Source organism: Grampus griseus, assembly GCF_964374135.1.
Source record: "Grampus griseus genome assembly, chromosome: 7".
NCBI classification, from domain to species: Eukaryota; Metazoa; Chordata; class Mammalia; order Artiodactyla; family Delphinidae; genus Grampus; species Grampus griseus.
This window is the reverse complement of record NC_139001.1, coordinates 7790155-7817367: the sequence shown is the minus strand read 5'-3', so window position 1 is coordinate 7817367 and position 27213 is coordinate 7790155. Positions and strand designations below refer to the sequence as shown.

At 39.8% G+C, this 27213-nt stretch overlaps 1 protein-coding gene across 5 annotated transcripts in view; it reads left to right on the top strand.

Annotated features, from left to right (window-relative positions):
* Positions 1-27213, top strand: part of DIS3L2 (DIS3 like 3'-5' exoribonuclease 2) — a 374067-nt gene that overhangs the window by 100016 nt on the left and 246838 nt on the right. For all 5 annotated transcript variants that reach the window (XM_082658674.1, XM_082658675.1, XM_082658676.1 and 2 more), the window contains exon 6: positions 22662-22896. In XM_082658674.1, the coding sequence (XP_082514800.1) occupies positions 22662-22896 (235 nt within the window). The remainder of the gene's footprint in view (positions 1-22661; positions 22897-27213) is intronic.

Here is a 27213-nt window from a genome sequence, read left to right as displayed (position 1 = left end):
CAGAAGTAGAATTGCTGGATCATGTGGTAGTTCTAGTTTTAATTTTTTGAGGAAGCTCCATGCTGTTTTCCAATTTACATTCCTACTAGTAGTGCATGAGGGTTCTCTTTTCTCCACATCCTTGCCAACACTTGTTATTTGTTGTCTTTTTGATATTAGCCATTGTAGCAGCTGTGAGGTGATATCTAATTGTGGTTTTGATTTGCATTTCCCTGATGCTTAGAGTTGTTGAACATCTTTTCATGTACTTGATGGCCATCTATATGTCTTCTTTGGAAAAGTGTCTGTTCAGACTCTCTGCCTATTTTTTTAATTGGATTGTTTGTTTTTTTTGCATTTGAGTTGTATGAGTTCTTTATTTATTTTGGATATCAATCCCTTATCAGATTTATGATTTGCAAATATTTTTCTCCATTCAATGGGTTGCCTTTTCATTTTTTTGATGACTTCCTTTGCTGTCCAGATGTTTTTAGTTGGATGTAGTCCCACTTGTTTATTTGCTTGTTTATTGCTTTTGTCACCTTTGCTTCTTTTTTGGGGGTTTTTTTTTTGTGTGTGTGGTACACGGGCCTCTCACTGTTGTGGCCTCTCCCGTTGCGGAGCACAGGCTCCGGACGCACAGGCTCAGCAACCATGGCTCACGGGCCCAGCCGCTTCGCAGCATGTGGGATCTTCCCGGACCGGGGCACGAACCCATGTCCCCTGCATCGGCAGGTGGACTGTCAACCACTGCACCACCAGGGAAGCCCGTCACCTTTGCTTTTGAAGTCAGATCCAAAAAATCATCACCAAGACTGATGTCAAGGCACTTACATGTTTTCTTTCTTTCTTTTTTTTTTTTTTTTTTTGCGGTACGCTGGCCTCTCACTGTTGTGGCCTCTCCCGTTGTGGAGCACAGGCTCCGGACACGCAGGCTCAGCGGTCATGGCTCACGGGCCTAGCCGATCTGCGGCATGTGGCATCTTCCCAGACCGGGGCACAAACCTGCATCCCCTGCATCGGCAGACGGACTCTCAACCACTGCGCCACCAGGGAAGCCCACATGTTTTCTTCTAGGAGATTTTTTTGTTCCAGGTCTTATATTCAAGTCTTTAATCCATTTTGAGTTGATTTGGGGTATGATATAAGATAGGGGTCCAGTTTTATTCTTTAGTTTGTGGATGTTCAGTTTTCCCAACACCATTTATTGAAGAAACAGTCCTTTCCACATGGCTCTTTTGTTGTAAATTAATTGACTACATATACCTGATTTATTTCTGGGCTTGCTGTTCTGTTCCATTGATCTATTCTGTCTGTTTTTTTACCAATACCATGCTGTTGTGATGACTATAACTTTGCAGTATAGTTTGAAATCAGGGAGTGAGATGCCTCCAGCTTCGTTCTTCTTTCTCAAGATTGCTTGGGCTATTTAAGATCGTTTCTGGTTCCATACAAATTTTAGGATTGTTCTCTTTCTGTGAAAAATGCCACTGAAATTTTTTTCATTGAGGTACAGTTGATGTACAATATTATATAAGTTTCAGGTGTACAACAGAGTGATTCACAATTCTTGAAGGTTATATTCCATATATAGTTATTATAAAATATTGGCTCTATTCCCTATGTTGTACAATATATCCTTGTAGCTTATTTTATACATAGTAGTTTGTACTTCTTTTTTTTTTTTTTTGCGGTACACGGGCCTCACTGTTGTGGCCTCTCCCGTTGTGGAGCACAGGCTCGGGACGCGCAGGCTCAGAGGCCATGGCTCACAGGCCCAGCCGCTCCGCGGCATGTGGGATCTTCCCGGACCGGGGCACGAACCTGTGTCCCCTGCATCGGCAGGCGGACTCTCAACCACTGCACCACCAGGGAAGCCCGAGTAGTTTGTACTTCTTAATCCCCTATTCCTATATTGACCCTTCTCCCTTCCCTCTCCCCACTGGTAACGACTAATTTGTTCTCTGTATCTGTGAGTCTGTTTCTTTTTTGTTGTATTCACTAGTTTGTTTTATTTTTTATATTCCATATATAAGTGATATCATACAGTATTTGTCTTTCTCTGACTTATTTCATTTAGCATAATACTCTCCAAGTCCATATTGTTATAAATGGCAAATTTTCATTCCTTTTTTATGGCTAAGTAGTATTCCATTGTGTGTGTTTGTGTGTATGTATGTATACCACACACATCTTTATCCACTCATCTGTTGATGGATACTTACGTTGCTTCCGTATCTTGGCAATTGTAAATAGTGCTGCTAAGAACATTGGGTGTATGTATATTTTTGAATTAGTGGTTTTGTTTTTTTCGGATGAATACCCAGAAATGGAATTGCTGGATCATATGGTAATGCTATTTTTAGTTTTTCAAGAAACCTCCATACTATTTTCCACAGCGGCTGCACCAATTTACATTCCCATCAAAAGTGTTCCCCTTTTTCTACATCCTCACCAACATTTGTTATTTGTGGTCTTTTTTTGATTATAGCTGTTCTGACAGGTGTGAGATGATATATCATTGTGGTTTTAATTTGTAAAACTGCCATTGGATTTTGATAGGGATTCAACTGAATCTGTAAATTGCTTTGCGTGGTGTGGACATTTTAACAATATTATTTCTTCCAGTTCATGAGCACCCAATATCTTTACAATTATTTGTATCTTCTTCAGTTTCATTCATTAGCATCTTATAGTTTTCAGTGTACAAGTCTTTCATGTCCTTGGTTAAATTCATTCCTAGGTATTTTGTTCTTTTTGATGCAGTTGTATATAAGATAGTTTTTAAAATTTCTCTGATAGTTTGTTATGTAATGTATAGAAATGAAACAGATTTTTGTATTTTGATTTTGTATCCTGCAATTTTACTGAATTTATTTATTAGTTTTAACTGGTTTTTGGTGGTGTCTTCAGGGTTTTCTATATATAATATATCATCTGCAAGTAGAGATAGTTCTACTTCTTCCTTTCCAATTTGGTTGCCTTTTATTTCTTTTTCTTTCCTAATTGCTCTGGCTAGGACTTCAAAACTATGTTGAATTAAAGTGCTAAGAGGGAGCTTGCTTGTTTTGTTTCTGATCTTAGAGGAAAAACTTCAACTTTTCAATGTTGAATATGATGTTAGCTGTGGCCTTGTCACATAGCCTTTATTATGTTGAGGTACATTCCCTCCAGACTCAGTCTGTTGAGAGTTTTTATCATAAATGGATATTGAATTTTGTCAAGTGCTTTTTCTGCATCTATTGAGATGATATTTATTTTTCATTTTGTTAATGTGCTGTATAACTTCCTTATTTTAAAGGTGAGGGAACTAGGACATGTTTCAAGTTAGAAGTAATGTGACGTGCTTCAAGTTATGTATTGAACAGCAAATCCAGTATCTTAGTTCTTGGAGGCTCTACCTCTGTGACCGTTTCTTCATATCACAGGCTTTCTAGAATCCAGAAGATATAAGTGCACATCGTTTGGTTATGTTGTGGATGCAGTTTGGATCAGGATGGAGGATACTGAGAGTGGGTAAATTTCTCTGTTTCTAATTAGAGGTCTAAGCTGATAGTGAAGATAGTAGGGAGGTGTAGGGGAGAAATTCATTTAGCCACAGATGTCTACTAGCCTGTGTTTATGCTGTGCCCTGGGATGTCCTTGTCACAGATTTTCTTTGTTTTGGGTACTTACTTCCCAGAAATGGCTTCCTGCTCTTCCAAGTTTTCTAAGACTCATGCTGGTTTACAGCCTTCCTCTTCCTTGAAACAATATGAAGTTAGATAATATCCCTACTTTTCCCAAGTGTGGAAACAGGGACTGGACTCTATATGGTTGAAAGAGTGTAAAGCCACGTTGAAGTCAATCATTGATCACAAAGAATCTTTGGGATAAAATGTCCACAGATAGAAATACTGACTAAATGGTTTAGGAAAGCATTTGAAAATGAAATGTAATAGGTATGGCAGGTAAATGCATGTAAACATGTTTGATCCATAAAACATTTTTATTTGTGCCTATTTAAAAAAAATAGCTTTATAACTTATGGCTTCTTCTGTTTTGCATCTCTGGTCCTGAGTTCATAGTATTGTATTCTGGAAAAGCTAGAAATATTAAAATAGTGCTTTAAGGGTAAAGCATCTCTCAGTATTTCCATTATAAAATGCAATTTTAAAGGGTTTAGAAGTCAGCTATAAAAATTTGTTCTTGGCTGATACTTTGTATACAGAAATCTCTGCCCAGGGTAATTTGCAGAAGAATTTTTGCAGTGGCATAAACTGTGAGGTTATATGGCAGTACCAGCTTACATTGAGCTCATTTTTTATGCTTCTGTCAAAGTGGGGGAAAGATGAAAGCTTTTAAAATGATTCAAATAAAAGAGTATGAAAATTATATTTCTAGCCCTGTGCTTTTAGAAACTTTTGGTTAAAAAAATGTTACTCTACCATCAGAAGACTCACCATTGGCTTAAGTATCCAAATAATAGCACCACTTAACCCAGTGTAAGCCCCAAATCTAGATGACTTTAGAATAATTCTTTTAAAACCAGATTTTAACATCTGATTTTGAAAGTAGTATTTGGGCTGTCAGTGACTACGTAACCCCAAAGAGATCCCTTTAGGCCGCACTTGTTGAAAAATAGCTTTCTGTTTGGTACCTGAGCTTAGCTGTCTGCGAAGCAAGGAAGGAAGTACTAACGGGAAAGCAAAAACATGTTTCTTACGTGACTGGAGACTTAAACAGTGAAGCTGGAGAGCCTCTTGTTAATGTAACGTTCTTCCCAAAGCTTTGGGTAGGTCTTAACTTGAAAAGAAGGTTGACCACAATGCAGATAAGCTCCTTGCTCTTACACTGTTGTGAATACATGTGCACATACACTTCCACTGCACTTTACAGCTTGGCCAGGTTTCTTTTTCTTTTTTTTTTCCTACTTCTTCTTCAAAGCTAAATCACATAAGCAGATTTCCTCCAGGGATAATTTTATATGTGGTAGCCAGACTGGTCTTAGAGTTCACAATAGCTTCCTCTGTTGTGTCAACTTCTGAACCTTGGAAGTACAGTTCTGTGCATAGAGCCCATAGGGAACATTTGAGGTCTTGTTGGTTTGAAATGAAATATGACTTTATGTGAAATATGAATTGAAAATGATATTGGATTATATACAGTTGTTCAGAAATATAGTCTCCATAGTGGAGAAGGAACTGCCTCATTAGTGAAAGTCTGCCCCACCTTATTGTCTGAAGTAATGATGCTATACCATACTCAGGGCTGAACAAGGTAAAAAGAACAACAGGACCAACAGGACCAACAGCAGAAACACATTAGTTTTTGCTCTGAAAGAAAACAACTTCCTTACACAAATATACTTATCAATGCTTATTCAAAGATCTTAGGAGATTTGCTTTAGGTTCGTAGGGTCCTCTTGTCCACCTGCTGGGGCCTCCAGCTCCGGGTGTGCTGAGGTAGAGGAAAGCCTGCCTTGGCTTCAGCGATTGAGACATGTTGCTTTCTCTGGAGTCATCTATGCTGAGAGGCCACTTCTCCATCCTTGTCTGGTCCAAGTTTAGGTGGCTTATTATAGGGAGAGACAGGTGCTCATGCTGTCATGACCCAATGATATGGAAGTGACAGTGGAAATCTTAAAGGGAGAGAAAGGCACTACTGTATCATCGAGCAAGTGTTTGAATTCGCAGTTCCTGAGAAGTGGGTATGTTTAGTATAGAGATGCCTTTTGGGGGAAAGAGTAGATTATGTAATTTTCCAGAGGAGTAATCTGTTACTCTCCTTATTTTGCTCCATTGCCCCAGATTTGGCCAGTGGACGCCCCCTAAGTTGGTTCCTGTGTCATTTTGACATGTTCTTGTCATCCTTTGAACACTTTATATTCTGGAGATGTTCCAGCCTCATCTTTCCCTGTGTTAGCCAAGAAATTAGCCATTTTCTGAGAAGTCCTGGTACCGTTTAGTGCATAAATCCAGATGCTCCCAAGCCTTCTCAATGAAGAGAGCTAAGAAATATAAGTATTTACTTATATCTCTGTGTCTGTCTGTCTCTGTCTGTCTGTCTATCTGACTAGGTAGCTACCTGCCTACCTACCTATCTTGAAAACTGTGAGTTTACACTAAAGCTCCAATTCCAGTGCAACACCACAGGGTTCATTATAGTTTCACCCTTTCGGTATTTGTAACTCTCTTCTTTAATGATGAGAAACCTGGCTCTTATTGTCCATATATTTACTTATTTGCTCATCCCTGTTTGTAACCAATATGCTGACATTGCCTGCTATTCTACTAGGTCACCTTTCTTACTCAGGCTTCAATCCTTGCCTCCTCACTCAGGCTGTGATTCCCCATCATTGTACCATATTATTTTTGAGCTTGTGTTCTTTTAAAGTTGGGAGTTCTAGCTTTTTTACATGGAATCCTATAGCCGGTTAATCAGTGGCGCTTGGTGTACAAGAACCTCGGCTCTACCCGTGTATAGAGTATCGTATCATTTCTATCCTTTTTTTCTGGCTGTGCTGCATGGCACATAGGATCTTAGTTCCCTGACCAGGGATCGAACCCGTGCCCCCTGCAGTGGAAGCACAGAGTCTTAACCACTGGACCTCCAGGGAAGTCCATATCATTTCTCTCTTGATATTTGTCTTGATGGCTATCTTTCTTTTAAGCATCAAGTTGAGAAAAAAGAAAAGAAATAAACTGTGTGTGCATGGATGACATTCAAGGCGGTCTTCGGCAAGGAAGAGCTCAGTCTTCCTTTTGGATTTGTGTGTGTGTGACGTTTCAGAAGTGTCCAGCTCTAACTACATCTGTCTACTTGTTCCTCAGACATGCCTACTTCCTGGACTTTTTCTATATCATGTTTTTCATAATATCCATGCTGTTAACCACCATAATATCCATGCTGTTAACCACCATCTTTCTAAGCCCTTCTTGGTCATCTCAGCAGGAAGCAATCATTCCTTTTGTTGGAGCTTACGCCATTCAAATGATATTTACTTCTGCTTGAAGGTATTTGGGAATGTGCTCTGTGGGCCCTACTTATTTCCAGGTATCAGTAGGCCAATACTAATGATGATATTTTTGAAAGTATTTTGTTAACTATTAAGTGTCACCTCACTGTACGGAGGAGTTATTTAATGCCTAATAGATGCCTTGCACATTATAAGGTTTTAATAAATGTTTATTGGGTTTTAAATTTTGTCAGAATGAAAAATATGTGGTATTTTCAGTTGATAACTTGGGCTCATACTTTCAATGTTTTAATTGAGTTTTTGCTCCCCACTGTATATGGATGCTGAGCTTGTTTGGCTTGGGTACAAAGAGATTTATTTGGTTCACATATTAGCATATAGTAAAATTTACCCTTTTTAGCATTCAGTTCTATGAATTTTAAAGGATGTATAGCTATGTGTAACCTCTACCACAGTCAAGATGGAAAACAGTTCCGTCCTACCCACAAATTCCCTTGTGTCTCTTTTTAGCCAACACTTCCCCTTACCCAACAGCCCCTGCCAACCACTAATCTGTTTTATGTCCCTATGGATTTGTCTTTTGCGGAATGTCATATAAATGGAATTATTTTGAGTCTGGCCTTTTTCTATTAGCATAATGCATTTGGGATTCATCCATGTTGTTTTGTGTTGCTAAATAGTATTCCATTGTGTTGATGTCCCAGAGTTTGTTTACCCATCCACCAGCTGAAGGACGTTTGGATTATTTTCAGCTTTTGACCATTAAGAATAAAACTGCTATGAATGTTGCTGTACATGTCTTTGTATGAACATATGTTTTTATTTCTCTTGGTCAAATGCCTAGAAGTGGAATTGCTGGGTCATATGGTAAACATATGTTTGTCTTTATAAAAAACCATAAAGCTGTTTTCCAAAGTAGTTGTACCATTTTTCACTACCATTAAAAATGTATGAGAGATTCTGTTTCTCCACTTCCTTACCAGAATATAGTAGTATTATTTTAGCCATTCTTGTGGGCGGATAATAATATTACTTTTTGTTGTTGTAGTTGTTTGTTATCTTTTGTTTTGCATTTTCCTGATGAGAAAATGATACTGAACATTTTGTGTGTGTATATGCTCATTGGCCATTTATATACATTTAGTCTTTTCTGAGATGTCTATGCAACTCTTTAACCCATTTTTTAATTGGTTTGTCTTTGTGTTAATGAATTGTAAGACTTCATGTACTATGGATAAGGACCTCTGAGATTATATATGTGTGTGTGTATGTATACATTTATTTATTTATTTCAGATCTTCTGTGTTACTGTTTTTTTGTCTAGTTGTTTTATTACTTATTTGATAAATATTTATGAGGATTTGCTTATTTCTCCCTTTACTTTTGTCAGTTTTTGCTTCATCTGGTTTGAAGCTTTTTTTATTAGGTGCATGTACATTTACAGTCATTATATCTTGCTAATGCATTAACTTTTTTATTAACATGAAATGATCCTCTTTGACCCCTGTAATACTTTTTTTTCTTGAATTCCACTTTGTGTGATGTTAGTATAGCTACTTCAGTTTTATGAAAATGTTTTCAAAGATGGGAAATGATAGAGAACATCTGTATGATGACATGAGAAAGTTTATCCATGTAGAAGGAGGGGGCAGTGAAATAGTGGGGGAGAAGGCACTACCCTATGAGCAAAGCCCTCAAGGCAAGAAATAGTATCCAAAGCTGGATCACTCTATCTGTGGTTTGAGGTGGGAAGAAGGAAAGGATGGTTGCAGATACAAGTAAATTTTTTAGAGTTGGCCATACCTTAAATCTATTTAAAAATCTAGCAATAGGCACACAGCTTATAGTGTGCCAGCAACCACTAATCAAATGTGGTTTCAGTTTTTATTATCAGTACATGAGTGTGGTAGTTCAAGTGTTGGCTGACTTTTCGGATAATTGTGGTTAATCTGTTATTAGTAAATTGGCTATATGGAACATCCTTAGGCTCTGGGACTGTGGCCCTTACATTAATGTCCTGAATATCCCTTGCTCTGAAAAATTTTCATCGTATACTGTCTGGTTTTCTGGAATGGTCTACAAATTGAGCTTATTCTTCAGTGTGGTCCAGCATATTGAAGTGTGTCTCAAGGATGTGAAATTCATTTTGCTACAGATGGTGTGATGTGAAGGAATCTGAGGTCAGGTACTGCAGCTAAGTCTCTATACATGTAAAAACTTCAAATACAAATAATCTTTATTTGACATGCGCTCTACATCCATGAGCATGTTGTTTAAACTTTTTAGGTTGTTTTCTTTCCTGAATGATGTTAACATTCTTGCTTTGATTCCATGTCAGAAATGGTTGTGATTCTAAAAGGGGAATGATCTTTGATTCATGGAAACAGGTGGAAATTATTACTAGTAGGCGTCTACTATGAATAAAAATACGAAGAATTATCTTTCAAAAGAACCTCACTTTGAGCATTTCTAAGGAGACTTCAGCTTTGTTCTTTACTAGGATTGAAGAACTGGCCACATTCCTCAGATGCAGGGGAGTACCGTCTAGTCTACCTCCTTGCTACAGCGATGGATTCAGGACTGGGCATGTGACCAAAATCAACCCCAGAAGCCTAGTCCCGAGATTTTTTTGCAGAGCACCTGGGCAAGAATTTCTCTCTTTTTTCCCACTGTGGTCTGTAAGAGGATGGGATATATTCTGAAGCTCCTGGAATCCTTCTTGACACACGAAGAGAGAGGCTGCCCTGGTTTTGGAGCTAATATTGAGGAAATCTGAGAGCGCCCCGCCGGCCCCCTATCACTCCCTCCCTCTGCAAATATCAGATGGGCCTCTCAATATGATCAGATTGACTCAATTATGTAAGCTAATCAGTTACTTACGTAAGCTAATCAGCCAATTCAAGTTATTCTGTCTCTTGCAGTTAAAACACTCATTATTAATACATTGAGTATGTTTTAGAGACTTAAGTCAAAATACAATAAAGAGTAAGGTTAAGAGAAAAGCAGTCACTGAGTACAAAGTTACATGTAAATGTATGTATTCTTTCACTAAATCTCAGTAATTGTCTATTCCTTCCATGAACTCTGTTCTTGGAAGTTCTTCTGTCTAGTTCTTCTCTCTCTTGGGAACTCTCCCCTGGGGCTTACCCAGGTTTCTTTCTATCCACCCTCTTGCCTGACTTTATTTGTTCCTGAGTTTCGGAACTTGGTGTGATATTCTGCCAAATTCTCTTCCCCACCTCTGCTCATTTCTAGCATCAAAGTACATAATACCTTGCTACGGAGATTATTCTAGTTGGAATCTGCTGTGTTCTGTGAATTGTCTCTCCTCTAGGGGAAGTATGCCTGCTTCTTACTCTCTTTGGTGACTAGGCACAGAGGCTTGGTTGTATCAGGGTGAAGTTGTGGTTAGTTAGTTTCTTGTGGTGGCCGTGCAGAAAAGGAGAGAGGGCATGTGTTACAAGACACCCATAATTCTGTTTCAAGTCCCGTGATCCCTTCGGAACAGTGTCCAGAGACCCTAAAGCCAGACTCATTAGACGTCTGCACTCTTCCTCTCCTTCAGTCCAGGCCTGCTCTGCACAGAGGGCTCCTTGACAGATACCGATCATTTCTCCAAGAGCCCTGTTTCCTTTCTTTCTTAAAATATTTTTTAAAAAGAATCAAACAATTTAACAAGGGAGTTATATGGTTTTCCTTACTGTACTCACAGAGAAATAGACAAAGGGAGACAGATCCTGCTGTTCTAAGTTGCTAGAAGCCTGTTTTTGAGTTGATGTGATCTAAGCCAGGAAAGAGTTTGCGGTGGCCTGTGAATGGTGTATAATGGAAGGAACTGGCAGATAAGATTAAAATGGTTAAAAAAGGTCAGTGGGCATTGAGAAGGTCAAGGTCTTTGAATGATAAGCCAAAGCACAGAGAATCAGTTTCTCCAGGGAAGAGAAATCCATCAAAAATTTTGAGTAAAAAGGTAGTTTAATCAGATCTTTTTTTTTTCCTGGAAGTTTGTAGGATGGTCCTGAGAATACCAGGGAATTTGTGGAAATATAAGAGCTCTTGTAAAAAGACAAGTGAAGGATTTGGTGAAGCAGTATGTTTGGCAGTAGAAAGAGTCAAATATGGTTGTGAGGTTTTGAGTTTGAAAGGCCTGGAAGAAAGTGGTCATGGTGTTAATAAAAAAGAGAACAGGAAGGGGAGGTGCTTTGAGGGGAAGGACTAGAGTGGTGTTTGATGGTTTGAGTTTAAGGTGATAGTAGCACATTAGGATGGAATTGTGTCGGAGACATTGTGTTAGGTGCTATATTAAGTATTGGCAATATAACAGTGAATAAACAGGAGAAAACGTCCCCACTTTCATGGAGCTTGTGTTTCACTGGGGAAGACTTAATAATGTAAATAAAATACCACGCTCAATAGTGGTAGGTACTGAAGAGGAAAAATAAGTAAAATAAGGGAGATATGAATTTGGGGGTGGGTTGAGATTTTAAATAGGGTGACCAAAGAAGGCTGCCTTGAGGAGGTGACTTTGAGTAAGAACTGAAGGAAGTGAGGGAGCTGTCCTTGGGAAGATCTTGGGGAACAGTGAATACATGCCTAACGTGTTCAAGGGATAGCAAAGATGCTGAGGTGGGGAATAGTTGGAGATGAAGTCAGCAGGATCACAGGGTGGGGGCAGAGATCAGGTAGGGCCTGTGCATCAGTCAGGGTGGCCATGGTGGCGATGAAGATAGAGCGATAGGATGAGCTGATGGATGTAATTGGGGGGTGGGGGGGGGAGGGAGCGAGGAATTGATCCGTTGATAAGGATAACAAGATTTTGGGCCTGAATAACTGGGAAGAATGGGGACAGTTTCTTCTACTCCTGTTAACTAAATAAAAGGCACTCTTGGATTAAACTACCATAGGCAAACAAAGTTCCCAATTAACATATATATCTTTAAGAACGTCTGTAATATGTCTTTAAAATGGTAGTATCCATGATCATGTTTTAAAATGAAAGAAGCTTATTGGCAAGCCTTGTCAGGAACTCCCTGTGGAAATATCAATTGCTTTTCTTGGCTCCAAGGTTATTTCCTGAACAGTGTATTATACTTTGTCCCAAGCATGCCATTAAGGGATTTGAAAGTTTGTTAAAACATGTGTGGCAAGTGAGTACTGTCACTTAAGCCCAGCCAGAGAAGCCAGGAAACGAAAAGCGGCTCCTAGGTGGACTTCATGACATGCATTAGCTCTGAATCAGAGGCTCAGGTAGTGGGATAGGCAGGGCATTATCTCCTGTGCACAAAGCCTTCAGCTGACACTGTTGTACACAGCCCTTTCAGCAGAAAGTGCCTGTGGACATAGGCATATGTAAATCTCTTTGGAGAAGCTCCATTTTACCAAGTTGACAGCAACCCCTGCCCCAGGGGAATGTCATAGAATTTATTTGCTTGGAACAGAATTTTCCAGTGCTAATATAAACTTGTTGTCTTTATGAGATTTAAAATAGCACTCTTCAAAGATGGCTTTTATGTTCAAGGAAGGGTTTTTTATATCGGTACACAGGGAGACTATGAAATGTTTCATGCTTGGAGTTTGGGAATGTTACGTGGCGTTTTTATTTACGATTGCATTTAAATTGGTTACAGGTACTTTTGCTCCCCAGTTTTGAAATACATTATATTAATTATAAAAGGAGGGAGAAGAAAAAAACTAATTGAGTTTTAAAGTGACCGGTTTCTTGACTCTGTTGAGTTTGAGTTGCTCTTTGCGGTTGATCTGATTTACAGCTCAGTGTAGACATCCCCCCACACGCCTTCTAAGGGACAGATTGGTACTTCACACTCTGCAGAAATCAGGAAACATCCCTGGAAGCTGTGCTCACATTTTGGCTTTCTCGTCTTCAGGCATTCATGATTTTTCTAGCTAAAAATGTTTTAAATTGGTGACAGTGAACTTTATGGTTACATTTGGGTCCATATTGAAACTGGAGTTATAATTTAAATATGAAGGTCTAGAATTATTTTAGGAAAATGCATTTATTTAAATGTCTTCCAGGTTTATTCATTTGCATGCGTACTTATATTTGCTTCTTATGGTGATAAGTTTCAACTCTGATAAAATAGCTGGTGGCTCGTCCCTGGTTTCCAGACGGTGTAGTAGTGGAGGGCAGTGCAGTTATCATGCAGTATCATGTAGATAAGCATCTGAATTCAGCTGGCTCTTGCTGCTTGGTAGTTAGTTATTTCTTGTAATTTTTTTAGAATTCTTCTTTTACAGCCAATTCAAGTCTTTCTCATTTTCGTCAGAAGAAGAGAAAAGGAAACTAATATTTATTGAGCATGTTTTATATGCCAAGCATTTTGGGAGCCTCTGGAGAATATAAAAAATGAATGTGGTATGGTTTGCTGTCTGGTGGAAGAGAGAAATACGTAAACAAATAAATGGAATATAACTTGATCAACAAACTTATAATGAATCAATAGGTAAGGAATAGCAGTGAACAAAGGAAGGAAACAACATTTCTTAAGAGATGGGGGAGTTTAGTCAGAGAAGCAGTCACAGAAGAGCTGGATCTTGAATTTTGATTATTTGCCAGGCAGGCAAAAGATGCAGAGGTGTTTCATGCAGTGGGTGTTGGCGGGAGATGTACATGCAAAGCTCACTCTGAATCTGTTTGCAGGAAATCTCCCATACGAGTGTCCAGGACTGAGAGCTGGACTTAGAGCCCTGGATCTGTGGTCATGTCACAGCTCTGCTATTTAGTAGCTCTGGGATTGTGACATGTCTGAACCTGTTTTTTCCTGTGAGATGGAGATAATTATTCTCCTGTGTATCACCCAGGGTGGTTGTGTAGATCAAATTAGTTAATGTGTGTAAAGCACAGGGAAGACAGTGCAATATGAATGTGAAGAGTGATAATAGAAGTCTTAGTGTTTAACGTGTTCATAATTATATTTAAATTCTCTCTGCTTCACTAACTCCTGTTCCTTGTGTGTTCCTTTTCTCAGTGCTCTGTTCTCAGCTTCTGTTTTCAGAGAAGCTTTGCCTTTGCTGAACCATTGTGGTTAACTTCCTAATCTGGATTTCTGTCCTCCAATACACTCTTCCCATCTCCTGATCTACATTTCCAGCTACCACCTGGATGTTCCCCATCACCTTGGACTTTCTGGTTCTAAAGACTAAATTTGTTTCCTTCTATACAGATTCACTTACAACTTTGTTCCTGGCACCTGTGCTAAGAGCTTTTCATATATTATCTCAGTTCCACAATAATCTTATGATATTGGGTACTCTTGTCCCCATTAAATATAGTGAAACTGAGGTTCAAAGAGATTACATAGCTTTGCCAAAGTGGCATAGCTACTAAGCAGCAGAGCCATGATGCAAACCCAGGTGTGTTGACTACAGTTCCTTCTCTTAACCACTTTTCCCTACTTCTCACTTTACTAACTTTACAGTAAAGACCAGACTCATTAACTTGGCATTCGGTGCTCTTCATGTTTGCTTCTTCATCCTCTTTTCTCACTCCTACTGTACATTTTCACTACTACTTGCCTTTCCTGAGGGAAAATTTGTATTTTCTTATCTCCTTGCTTTTGCATATGTGTCCTTTCCCATCTTAGTCTCCTTTTCCTGTGTTCACCTGTCAAAATCCTGAGGGATGCAGGGCAGTGTAGTGGAATAAGCCAGGGCGGGAGTTGAGTAGATCTGTTTTCTGCTTTCCCTCACAGTCTTGATCTGTTTCACAAAGGGCTGGACCAGTTTACATTTATACCAGCAAAGTGTCGCGGTACATTCTTGCTGACATTTGGTATTGTCAGGATTTTTAGTTTTTGCCTGCCTGTGGGTTTGTGGTGATATCTCATTGTGGTTTTAATTTGCATTTCTCTGATGACAAACGAGGCTGAGCAGCTTTCCATCTTTTTTGTTTATTTGGCAGTAAAGAGCCACTATTTTGTTAAGTGCCTTTAAGCCTTTTCCCCATTTCTCTGTTGGATTGTCTTTCATTGATCTATAGCAGTTCGTTATATATTCTGGATTTGAGTACTTCTATGGCTTATCTTTTTAAATTTCTTTTACATTATTTTAGGATAAAAGGAAAAATTTACTTTTAATGGAGTTGAATTTATCATTATCTTCTTTCATGGCAGTGCTTTTTGGTTATGTTTAAAATGTATTTCCCTATATATTTTCTCAAATATTATTTTCTAAAATTCTGCCAGCCTTTTAGATTAGCGTCTTCCTTAGACATTTTCCATTCACATGGTTGCATCATGTCTCTGATTTAGCAAGTGTTCTTGTCTTCGAATTAGGGATATTCTAAAAGGCATTTTGCTATTCCTTTGCTAACACAGGGTTCCCCTCAAAGTACAGAAGTCATGCTACACCCACTCTCCTTTTCCAAAAGGTGTATCTCTTCTTCTCTGTGTCTCAGAGCTCAAGATTCTGGGCGTAGGCCTATTCCTTTCAGTGGTAAGCGTCTAATAGCCTCCTCTCAATTTCACCCCTAACGGTTTTCAGGGTTCCTCCCAAGTACTGCTGAAGAGGCCACATTACTGCTCTCCGCCCGCCAGAGATCGCAGCCTGTTGGAGAAAGGGGATCACCTTTTCCCCTCATTACACTGCCACACCACTCTGTCGCCCAATTTCACCTTCCAGAAGGAGACAATAGGTAGATTACAGACGTATCCATGGTAAAACTAACTTCAGGGTATATCTGACAAACATTTCTGTGTGTGTGTGTTTGTATTTGCATTTTCACTGTTTATTTTTATTAGCAGGTTATGTGATGCTCATCCTATCCCATTCATGCAACAAGACTTGAGAGTGAAAAAGTTCTGTGTGACCCAGCGATTTGGTTCCCTCACTAATCTGTTTCTGTCCTGTCCTCCAGAGACTAGACTAAATCTCCAAGGGAGAAATAATCCCAGTTGCAGCGTGCACTCAGAATAATGAGTGCAGTCAGCTGCCTCTCTCTCAGGTCTGTGGAGGAAACCAGAGGAAGTTTTAAAGTCCTCAGTTAACCAGGTCAGTAATATATCCATTCTCCTGAGGCCTCCCTCCTTTCACTCCGAGCCCAGAGCTCTCCAAAATACTGACCAACCTGAACTGGTAGCCTCCAGCACCAGACTTTTTACTCCCCTTACTCTTAAATTCTTATAGAGTACTTTCTGTCTACTTGTAGATGTGCATTTTTCTGTGGAGGAAGGAGTTATAGCTTTCTTCTGATTCTCAGCAGGATCTGCTAAACTTCAAAACTGAGGACCACTGAGCTAGACTTTTCAACTCTTTCAAGGTCAGTCCCACAGAGGAAGGCCCCTTACTTTACAGATCCAGGGAAAATTGGGCTTCTACTTTCTAATCCACATATTCGTATGTCTGGAAACTGTGCTGAAAACTCTCTTGCATCCTGATAGTCTTTTATATTCCTTTTTTCATTTTTCTACCCTTTTATCCATCAAATAATGTTTATTCATCAAATATTGAGCACCTAGATTGATTATGCAAGTTGCCATAGAATATACAGAGAGATATTATTGGTGAGCAAACAGCCTTAACAGATGAGGTAAATCACATACATAGATACCACTAGCGTAGTGAAAAAAATGAGAAGTGCCATAGAAGAGGTGTGTATAAATTGCTTTGGGACTTTAGAAAAGGAAGAAATTACTCTGGTCTGGGGCAGGTAGCAGGGCATGAGGAGGACCTGAGAAGACTATGTGGTGGATTCTGGGTTATAGAAAATCCAAGGCATTTGGACTAGGTCTTGAGAGATGGGTAGAGTTTAGATGTGTGGAAATGTTAGATGCAGTATGCCGTCTCTGGTTCTTTATTCATTCAGATGAGACTTGAGTATATAATGTGACTTCATGGAGTTTATTCTTATCAGGGAAGATAGACTCTGAACAGGTCATTTCCTACTTAATTGCTGTTCATTCATTCAACATATATTTGAGTGAGTACTAAATGCTATTCCTAACTCTTAGAATATAGCAGTGAATAAAATGGCCTCTGTGCTTATGAAACCCACATCCTAGTTGGGAGACAGAAAGTATATAATATATTGTCAGGTAAGTATATAATATATTATCAGGTAGTGATAAGTGCAGTGATGAGAAATAAAGCAGGGTAAGAAATAGAGTCATAACAGCGAGGTGGGGCTGTTTTAGTTAATGTGATCAGGGAATGCCTCTCTGAGAGGAGGATATTTGAGCAGAGACCTAACCAAAATGAAGAGAGCAATCCCTGTAAATAGCTGGGCAAAGAGTTTTCCAGATAGAGGGAACAGCAATTGTAAAAATCTCAAGATGGAAGATTTTAGTATTCTATGAATAGCGAGAAGAACTCTAGGATTGGAGTGTAATTTGCAGAGGAAGAAGTTGTAGAAAATGAGAATGCAAAAATAGATATGGGCCAGATTTGACAACACCTTGTGGCATGGTGATGAAAGGATGTTGGGAAGCTATTGCGAGAATGACATGATCTGATTTGTTTTAAAAAGATCACTCAAAGGCTTCCCTGGTGGCGCAGTGGTTAAGAATCCACCTGCCAGTGCAGGGGACATGGGTTTGAGCCCTGGTCTGGGAAGATCCCACATGCTGTGGAGCACCTAAACCTGTGTGCCACAACTACTGAAGCCTGTGCACCACAACTGCTGAAGCCCGCGTGCCTAGAACCAGTGCTCTGCAACAAGAGAAGCTGCCGCAATGAGGAGCCTGTGCACCGCAATGAAGAGTAGCCCCCACTTGCCGCAACTAGAGAAAGTCCGCCCGCAGCAACGAAGACCCAACGCAGCCAAAAAAAAAAAAAAAAAAAAAGATCACTCTAGTTCCTTTGGTCCAAAATAGAATTCAGGAGACCAGTTATTACAGTAGTTCTGCAAGGAGATAAAGGTTGCTTGGATTTTTATAGTAACAGTGGAAATGGCAAGAAGATATATTTTACAGGAAGTCTCTCTTGATAATTGGATGTGGGGTGTGAGAAGGAGAGAGTCAAGGGTGATGCCCCAGTTTGGTGCCATCTGCCGAGAGAGGCAGTGCTGGGAGAGGAATGGGTTCTGGTGGGGACCAAGGGTTCTCCTGTTTGAGGCGCCAGCTGACATCCAAATGAAGATGTCAAGTAGGCAATTGGATATGTGTCTGGAATTTGGGGGAAGGGTTGAGGCGAGGCATTTAATTTTTGGAGTTAATAGCATATAGAGATATTTAAAGCCATGAGACTGGATGAAATCATCTAGGGAGTGAGTGTAAATGGATCCTCTCCCTAGTGGTGTTTAACATCTTCCTCTGTTACCTATATCAGGTCAGATTTAAGTTCAAGTTAGGGGACAATACTTCACAGATGGTGGTATTTACTTCCTAATTATAGTACATACACCAGTATAGTATTTACTTCCTAATTATGGTACATCAGGAAGTACTTTGGTTCTTTCTCTTTTTATGATATTTGTATTAATCAGTGGGTTCAGGTATTGTTGCTCTGGTCCATCCATTATAAAACTCCGTCCCCATCAGCATTTTGCAACCATTGATGGTCATCTTCTGCATCCATCATTTCAGTAGGGATATCAGAATGGTGATAATGAAAGTCTTTAAGTCATTCCTTCTTAGTTAGCTGAAACTCTTCTATAAAGAAGAATTTTACCTCATCAACTGTTTGGCTAACCTGAGGTACATTTTATCTAGGAAAAGTAGGATAAATGTTTAGAATTTTCTGAGGTTGACCAGAGAGAGCCCTTTCATGATGATTCCTGAGTCCTTTAGATGAGGCTCTAGTAGCCTGTGATAGCTTGCTTGTTTTTCCCATATGACAAGATCTTCCAGGTTCTTTTTTTTTTTTTTTAGTTTGTTTGATTGTTTGTTTATTTATTTGTGGCTGCATCTAGTTGTGGCGAGTGGGGGCTACCCTTTGTTGTGGTGCGCGGGCTTCTCATTGCTGTGGCTTCTCTTGTTATGGTGCGCGGGCTTCTCATTGCTGTGGCTTCTCTTGTTGTGGAGCACGGGCTCGAGGCACGCGGGCTTCAGCAGCTGTGGTGCACGGGCTTAGTTCCTCCGCGGCATGTGGGATCTTCCCGGACCAGGGATCGAAACTGTGTCCCCTGCATTGGCAGGCGGATTCTTTTTTTTTTTCTATACACTTAAAATTTTTAATCCAGTACATTTTTATGCAACATTATGGCTGACATTTCATTAGGAATGAAAATGGCCGTAGCATCCTATAGCTCCAATAACTTTCAGTGCTTTAGTGATTTTTCTTTTTATTTATTTATTTATTTTTTAACATCTTTATTGGAGTAAAAAATATGGAACGCTTCACGAGTTTGCGTGTCATCCTTGTGCAGGGGCCATGCTAATCTTCTCTGTATCGTTCCAATTTTAGTATATGTGCTGCTGAAGCGAGCGTGGCAGGCGGATTCTTAACCACTGTGCCACCAGGGAAGTCCCCAGTTTCATCTTGTTTGTTTCCTTTTCTAAACTTGGGTTAGCCATTTCTCGTAGGAGTTCCACAACCCTCATTCTTAACCAATATGTGATATGGAACGGTTCTAGAGTGCCTGTTGCATCCAATGACTTTAAGGTGATCTTTTTTCCCCATAACATTTATTTTATTCTTGTTTGTACTGCGATAACAAAAATAGAATGAAAATACTTTAAAAATGCAGTGTATTAATTTATATTTTAATTATACAGTTTTGAATGACTTGATTTATTCATTAAACCCTGCTACCATACAGCATTCTCTGCTTTAGTAACTCAAAAGTGAATTTAGTGCCTAAAACACTAATTCTTGAGTATAGGTAATCTAAACCATGGAGATTATCATAAAATCAGAACTGGGTTGGTTTTGAAATGTGCTGTACAGTTAAGCTTGCTGTACTCTGGTCATTGCTTTCTACTGTGCTCTTTTCCCCATTGACTTTTCCTTGAACCTTTGTATGTGTAAGCCAAAGCGTAATTCTTAATATGTAGGTAGGTAGAATCGTGGTGATTACAGAATTCTCTTTATATTTTACTCACACACATATACATACATACAAAGACTACCTTTCACTGTGGGATAGTTGAGCCTTCAATTTTTTTTTTTTTTTTTGCGGTACACCGGCCTCTCACAGTTGTGGCCTCTTCCGTTGTGGAGCACAGGCTCCGGACACGCAGGCTCAGCGGCCATGGCTCACGGGCCTAGCCGCTCCGCAGCATGTGGGATCTTCCCGGACCGGGGCACGAACCCGTGTCCCCTGCATCGGCGGGCGGACTCTCAACCACTGCGCCACCAGGGAAGCCCAAGCCTTCAAATTTTATAAAGTCAGAATTCTGGTTACCCTCTAATATTTTCTCCTTGGTCTGTGGGAACCAAATCCTTTCTGAAACCGTTAGCAGAAGAAATAAATACATAATAGAAAGTAAAGGCCTGGAACCTTTGTTTAACATCTTTCCAGAAGACTGCATTTTACCTCATATTCTAACTGTAGCATGTCAGTTGTTTTCTTTCACCCCTGCCCCCAGCTCTCTTCTTTCTGAGATAAAGTTTGTATGGGATGACACGTATAAAAGAACAGTAGACCAGCGATTGTGTTGTAGCCACCGTGCTTTAGACGTAGGGTATGCACATGTACCTCCTGCCTGTGCTTTGGGCTGTTCTGACAGTGCCCAAGGTTGTGTTAATTCTTTGAGGATGGTCAAGGGCAGATCTTCCTAAATGTTATTGAATTTGCTCGGCACATTTAAGGAAATTGAATGGATTTGCTGATTTGAGTGATGTCAGATTTCTTTTTCTTCTCTAATTTGTCAGTGAATTCTGTTTTTTGAATGATATATTTTGGGTCAGGTATGAAACCAGGATTCGTGTTTCAAGGCAGAAGTGCAGGAGAGCTGGTTTTGTAATTGTATATTAATCTAAAACTTAGCTGTTGCTTCACTCTTATGTTCTCATGCAGGAAGGGGCCTAAGGGGAATCTTTTTAGAGATTTCTGGCTTAGCCAATTGAACTTTTTTTTAACTGTTAAAGAAAAGGAGCCTTGTTTGTTTGGAAATAATGAACAAATGTGGAAATAATGAACAAATTAATGAATGAACAAATGAATAAATCAGTGAGTCTGACAAGAGTCAGATTCCTGTTATCACATTTTCATGAAGTCATATTTTAAAACTTTGGGAATATACTTTTAGAGTCTGTGTTCTGATTGTGTGAATATCTTTGTAATCTTTTACTTTGATTTTCTGGGTGGATATTATAATATTCATTGGGGACAGTTATGTTAATTGGAATCTGTGACATTATAATGTTTGGAGAAAGATTTCTTTTAATAACCTTTTGTGCGTTGTATAAAATGAAGATCTTTCATTAAGCATGATCTTTGTGTGATCTAATTTGAACGTTAATCTGGTTTGTTGAAAGCAGGCATCTAATTTGAAACCCCAGAGTTAAAGTCAGAAAAATATTGGACTTCTCAATTATAAGCACATAGAGAAACTGCTAGAAGCTCACTCACTTCATTCAGATCTCTGCTCAAATGTCGCTTCATCCAGGAGGCATCCTCCCTAACTACCCTACTGGTAAACTAGCCTCAGTTTCCAATAACCAGCATTTTCATATTATATATTTTTTTCACTAGCACTTACCATTATTAGACTTTTGATTGTGTGCACCGCTGCATCCTTGCCACCTAGAACAGTGCCTTACACCGTGAAAGTTACTCCGTACGATTTGTTGAATGAGTAAATTGTTCACCATCTGTCTCCTCACTATAAAATGTAGGCCTCATGAGGGTGCCTGGCATGAGGCTGGCCTTCCAGCATTTGTTTGAAAGAACGAAACGAGTGTGCTACCAATAGTGATCCAATTCAAATACACACACACGTATGTATGATCACATCTTGATTATATGTTTAAATTGCACATAGATTTCTCATCCAGAAATAGATTATTAGAAGGATATGGTGTTCTAAGTAACATTTAGAACCTACAAAATCTGCTGTCTTTTTTGCTAATGTAGATGGGCAGATTTACATATAGGGTCACCTTTTTTTTTTTTCAGTGACTAAGTAACACTGGTGTATGTTAATATTGTGCCCATAGAAATCAAAGGGTACTGTCATATGAGTGTCATGTGACTAACTCACTGAATGGATTAGTAGTGGATTCTTTTCTCCTATTTGCTTCATTTTTGTTAAATTGAAAATTTTTGACATATTGTGTAATGCTCATTCTTATTTCTAGTGTAAATGTCTATCAGTTGTGTGCTTTCTATACTGATCTCAGGCCTCAAAATGGAGAATTAAGGGTTTATATTTTTTATGGGAACATTTTATAAACTCTTGTTCACACTTAATTTGTTTTCTATTTCATCTTACATTCTTGTGGTTTCATTTGGGAACACAGTGACAAACTATGTTGAGTTCTTTTATCATTTCCCAGCGTACTAGTTGGTCCCATGTGATGGACACTTTGTGAAGCAGTGTGGTACTTCTGGTATTGAGGGCCTTTGTGGGAGAGAGGATGAAAATATACATCAGAAAAATAGAAGTGGATGTAGCATTAATCTTGGGCATCTTGAAGAGCTGGATTGATTGTAAGGTAATCTGTGCATCTGGAAAATAAAGATTCTTTGTCAAACTACATGGTGAGTGTCCAGTGCTTCTGAATGTGCAGTTTTTTCCTTAGGAAAGAAAAATGAAAAAAGAAAAATCTGCACTTTCCCATTTTTCCCTCCAGTGATTTAGCAGAACTTTTCTCTTTTCTTCAGGTAATTAAACCAGAGAGCAATGACAAAGAAACAGAAGGTGCCTATGAATCAGATCTCCCTGAGGAGCTCTGTGGAAGCCATCTCCTGCAACAGTCCCTGAAAGGCTATAATGACAGTCCTGATGTCATTATAGAGGCTCAGTTTGATGACAGCGACTCAGAAGATGGACATGGCAACATGCAGAATGCTCTGGTTGATGGTGTTAAGAAACTCTCAGTTTGTGTTCATGAAAAAGGTGAGTTCCGGACTGATCTCCGACGTTTTATTTTAGTAGATTGTTTTAAGTATTGGAATTCTCTCTGTGCTACAGAATTAATCACACAATACAGTTGGTATCTTTCCAGTTTCTAACCTGTGGCAGCTTTTAGGAAAGGGGGATCTTTGACAGGCTTCCAGCTGCTGTTTGTGAGGAGGGGACAAATGCTGCTGGTGATTTGTGTGGTCAGTGGTTGCTGTTGTCATTTCCTAATGGGTTTTGCATTGTGTTGATAGCTAACCTTGAAATTTCCTGTGATGAGCCCAATCCCACCCTGTGGTTGATATGAACATAATTAAACCAAACTAAAATCCTTCCAAAGAAAGCACTTCGTTTTACCCTGGATTTTGCTTTAATTTTAACTTGGTACATTTCATCCTCAGTGGTGAATAGATCACCTTAAATTTGATAAGTAGATTATCTTTACAAAGTGTTTTGATTGTAAGCTTTTAAAAAAGCCAGTCTTGGGGCTTCCCGGGTGGCGCAGTAGTTGAGAATCTGCCTGCTAATGCAGGGGACACGGGTTCGAGCCCTGGTCTGGGAGGATCCCACATGCCGCGGAGCAGCTAGGCCCGTGAGCCACAACTACTGAGCCTGCACGTCTGGAGCCTGTGCTCTGCAACGAGAGGCCGCGATAGTGAGAGGCCCGCGCACCGCGATGAAGAGTGGCCCCCGCTTCCCACAACTAGAGAAAGCCCTCGCACAGAAACGAAGACCCAACACAGCAAAAATAAATAAATTAAACTCCGACCCCCAACATCTTCAAAAAAAAAAAAAAAGAAGCCAGTCTTATTTTCTCTGATCAAAATTTAAGCCATGGGTCCCCTGGATACTGAAAAAAGCAATTGCAAGCACATAGGCGAAGAGCTGTGACCAAGGGCCCTACCTGACTGCAGTCTGGAAAACTTAAGGGAAAGTAGCAATGAAAATTGGAATATTTCAATGTATAGATTTCTAGGAGGTTTTAAGTGCAGGGAATATGTTTTCTAGCCAGATTGATTTTTATGTATGTTATGAAATGGAAAATATTGACCTGGTTAGGCCAACTAGATTATGAGGGTTTTTTTATCAGGAAGAAGTTTCTGGCACAGTCCCCACGAAAGGCTAGAAGAAATGCCAGATTACTAAAGGAGGATGTTCAGCAGACACCCTGTGATAGGGACTGGTGAGCACAGTTCTCTGACATCCTGAAGAAAGCTGGAGGTGATTTCAGGAAGTGACTGCATAAGGATCACTCTGTGTCTTCACTGCTGATGAGGTAGTGATCTCGGGCAGCGAGCACTTTCTAAAAGCATGTGTCACTTTCTGGTGCCAAGTGCTACTCATTCAGAAGGACTTCCCGACTTTGAAATTCTATCTGAATGAAGAGGCTACTGCTTCCTCACTGCCCCACCTCACTGCTGACCTGAGGGCACCCAGGTTCTTTTGTTTTTGTGGCCTGCTTAGATAACTAGTGGTTCCACTGTTCAGGGCACAGCCAATGTCATTTGGATGTTATTCCTTGAAAATTCCTTCTTCTGATGTTTCTTCTTTCTTCCTTTAAAAACAGTTTAATAACCAGGACCCTAAATAGCCAAATCCTCATCTGCAAGGTCACCAAGGGAGAGAGAGATTTGAAGGACAAAGCCAGGGGAAGGAGTACTTTAAAACTTACTGGGTATTTGGCCCAAAACTACTTTGTGGAAACCTAGCTCAGGTGATTGAACTTGGAAGACCTCAGCAGCCTCTTTCCTCTAGGTTCCAAGTTGAAGGGATGAGATGCTTCAGTTTCTCATTAGTGATTGGTACCAATACAAGGGCAAGGAAATATTGATGGATGGAAGTGATGGCAGAATTGATGCCCAGGGTGGATATTAATAATTCACTTTATCCTTTGTTTGGGAAATTCTGATGCCAGACGTACTCTTGATTTGTCCTCTGTTGTAATTTTCCTCCATCTCTGTTGCAGGTAAGTGTCACTGAGTGCTTTACAAGTCCACCGTATGCAGTTTTTTTCCTTACTGTTTTTATGGTCTTCGTATGCTACTGTTATTTATATTGCTTCCTTACTGGCCCTGACTGAAGGAACAGCCTTAATCCTTCCCTCAGAATCTGGTACCAATTTCTCTTTCCTGCTAGCCTCTAAATAGAGAGTTTTGAAACCACATGGCTGTTTCTCATTTCTTGCCCTCTTGATATTTAGGAAAATTGCAATTTGCTTTTTTAAAAATCATGGTGTTTTTAAGGATATTTCAGCCAGCTTCTCTTCTCTGGATAATATAAAATCTGGTTACAAGTTAGGATGTTAGTTCTTTTTGCACCATTTAAGGGTTTGAAATTTGTTATTAAAACAAACCATAACCTTAAGAACATCATAAACTCTTCCTAAGACTTCTAGAAAGGTTCATTGCTTTGTGTTGTAATTGCAAATGGATTATTAATCCTAGTTCACACCTGTGTGCAAAAGAGTAATTTTTGTTTGAATATCATGTTTCTTTTACCCAAAGCAAACATGACATATTACATATGTCTACTTAGTATATCCCTTTTTGCCCGGGAAACATTCGTATCTTTACCATAACTACCAATTTCTCTGGTAATTGAGCAGGTAACCCCAGCTGTATGCAGCAAATGCCTATCATTGCATTCAGAGAAAAGTTTCTCCGGGCATCTCAGACCTACACAATAGTTTCTTCTAGGAAGACCACATGGATCTGGATCATCCTCAGACCTTGAGAGAATAGGCCAAAGACCTGGGCCCCTTTTGTAGGTCCAGCCCCACAGCCTCCCAAGGCTGAGCTTTTACCACTTCCCAGGCAATGGCATTGTTGTCAGCATAGAAAACTGCCATCTGTGTCAAGACCGGGGACAACCCAAATAAATATTCTTTGGTATCGAGTATTTGAATAACGATTGCCTGATTAGCAAACTCCAAAGGATAAAAAAACATCATGACTAATTGGTACAGTAGCTCTTTATCATACATCTTTGGGAACTTTAAGAACAGTTTTGGCCATCTGAGTCTTGGCGATGCTGACCTAATCAGGTTGTGATGTACTTTTCCTGTTCTCTACCTTAGTAGGGTCTGTCAGAGATCTTGTTCAGCTTTCTGGTCTGGAGAGAAGCTTCTGCCAGTACCCTGATGACTGAACATGGGTTTGAATGTAGAGTCGGTGACCCTCTAAGTTCTCACTTTTGTCTCTGGCCACCTTCAGCTCTTTTTTTGAAGGGAGAATCCACATGGAATCCTTGTTCCCTTCCGAGGTTTGAATCGATCTATTACTGCGCCTCCTGGGACCTGCCCAAGTCAACCTTAGGAGTCAGGAAGAGCCCTTTTTTTCACACTTAAAATTCATCTCCTTCCAGCAACAGGCCTATTCATTGCCTAGGTTTAAGCTCGCTTTCCTTGGATAAAAAGTAACCGTATTTCCCTTTGGCTGAGAAAAGCAGATCCATATGATTATTCTCCTGTGATACTTTGGGGTTACTGAAATGCCAAGAACCCGTACTCCTGACTGTCTAGAAACCCTTCTTTCTCCGAGCTAATTTTTTTCATTTCCTTTCTGCTAGTGTTTCCAGATTCTGAGATCAAATCTTTCTTATGTTTTTGTTTCCTAGCTCTCCACTGTGTATAATGATGATTAATATAATTAGAAGACAGTTATGTTTGCTTCAGAAATTATATTAAAAATTAAATATAAGGCAGTTTCCCATCAACCACAATTTTTGGGCAATGTTTTGTGCCAGTGTTTTAAAGTATTTTTTTGTTTTTAAAAAAGAGTAAAGCCTTGTCCAGACCTATGTTAGAAGGATACAGTGGGAATTTTTGCTTCCCTGTCTTTTATTTATTTATTTTTAGCTGCGTTGGGTCTTCGTTGCTGCACGCGGGCTTTCTCTAGTTGTGGCGAGTGGGGGCTGCTCTTTGTTGCAGTGCGCGGGCTTCTTGTTGCGGTGGCTTCTCTCGTTGCCGAGCACAGGCTCTAGGCGCGCAGGCTTCAGTAGTTGTGGCACGTGGGCTCAGTAGTCGTGGCTCACGGGCTTAGTTGCTCCGCGGCATGTGGGATCTTCCCGGACCAGGGTTCGAACCCGTGTCCCCTGCATTGGCAGGCGGATTCTTAACCACTGCACCACCAGGGAAGCCCTTCCCTGTCTTTTAGACTGAGTGGGTGATGCATTCATATCATGTGTGATTCAGGTAGAGACAGATGGTCAGGACCTCCAATGTCTAAGACCTGTGCTAGACCAGCCATTCCTCCCTGTGAAGTCCATTATGGTTTATTACAGGATATTGAATATAGTTCCCTGGGCTAATACAAC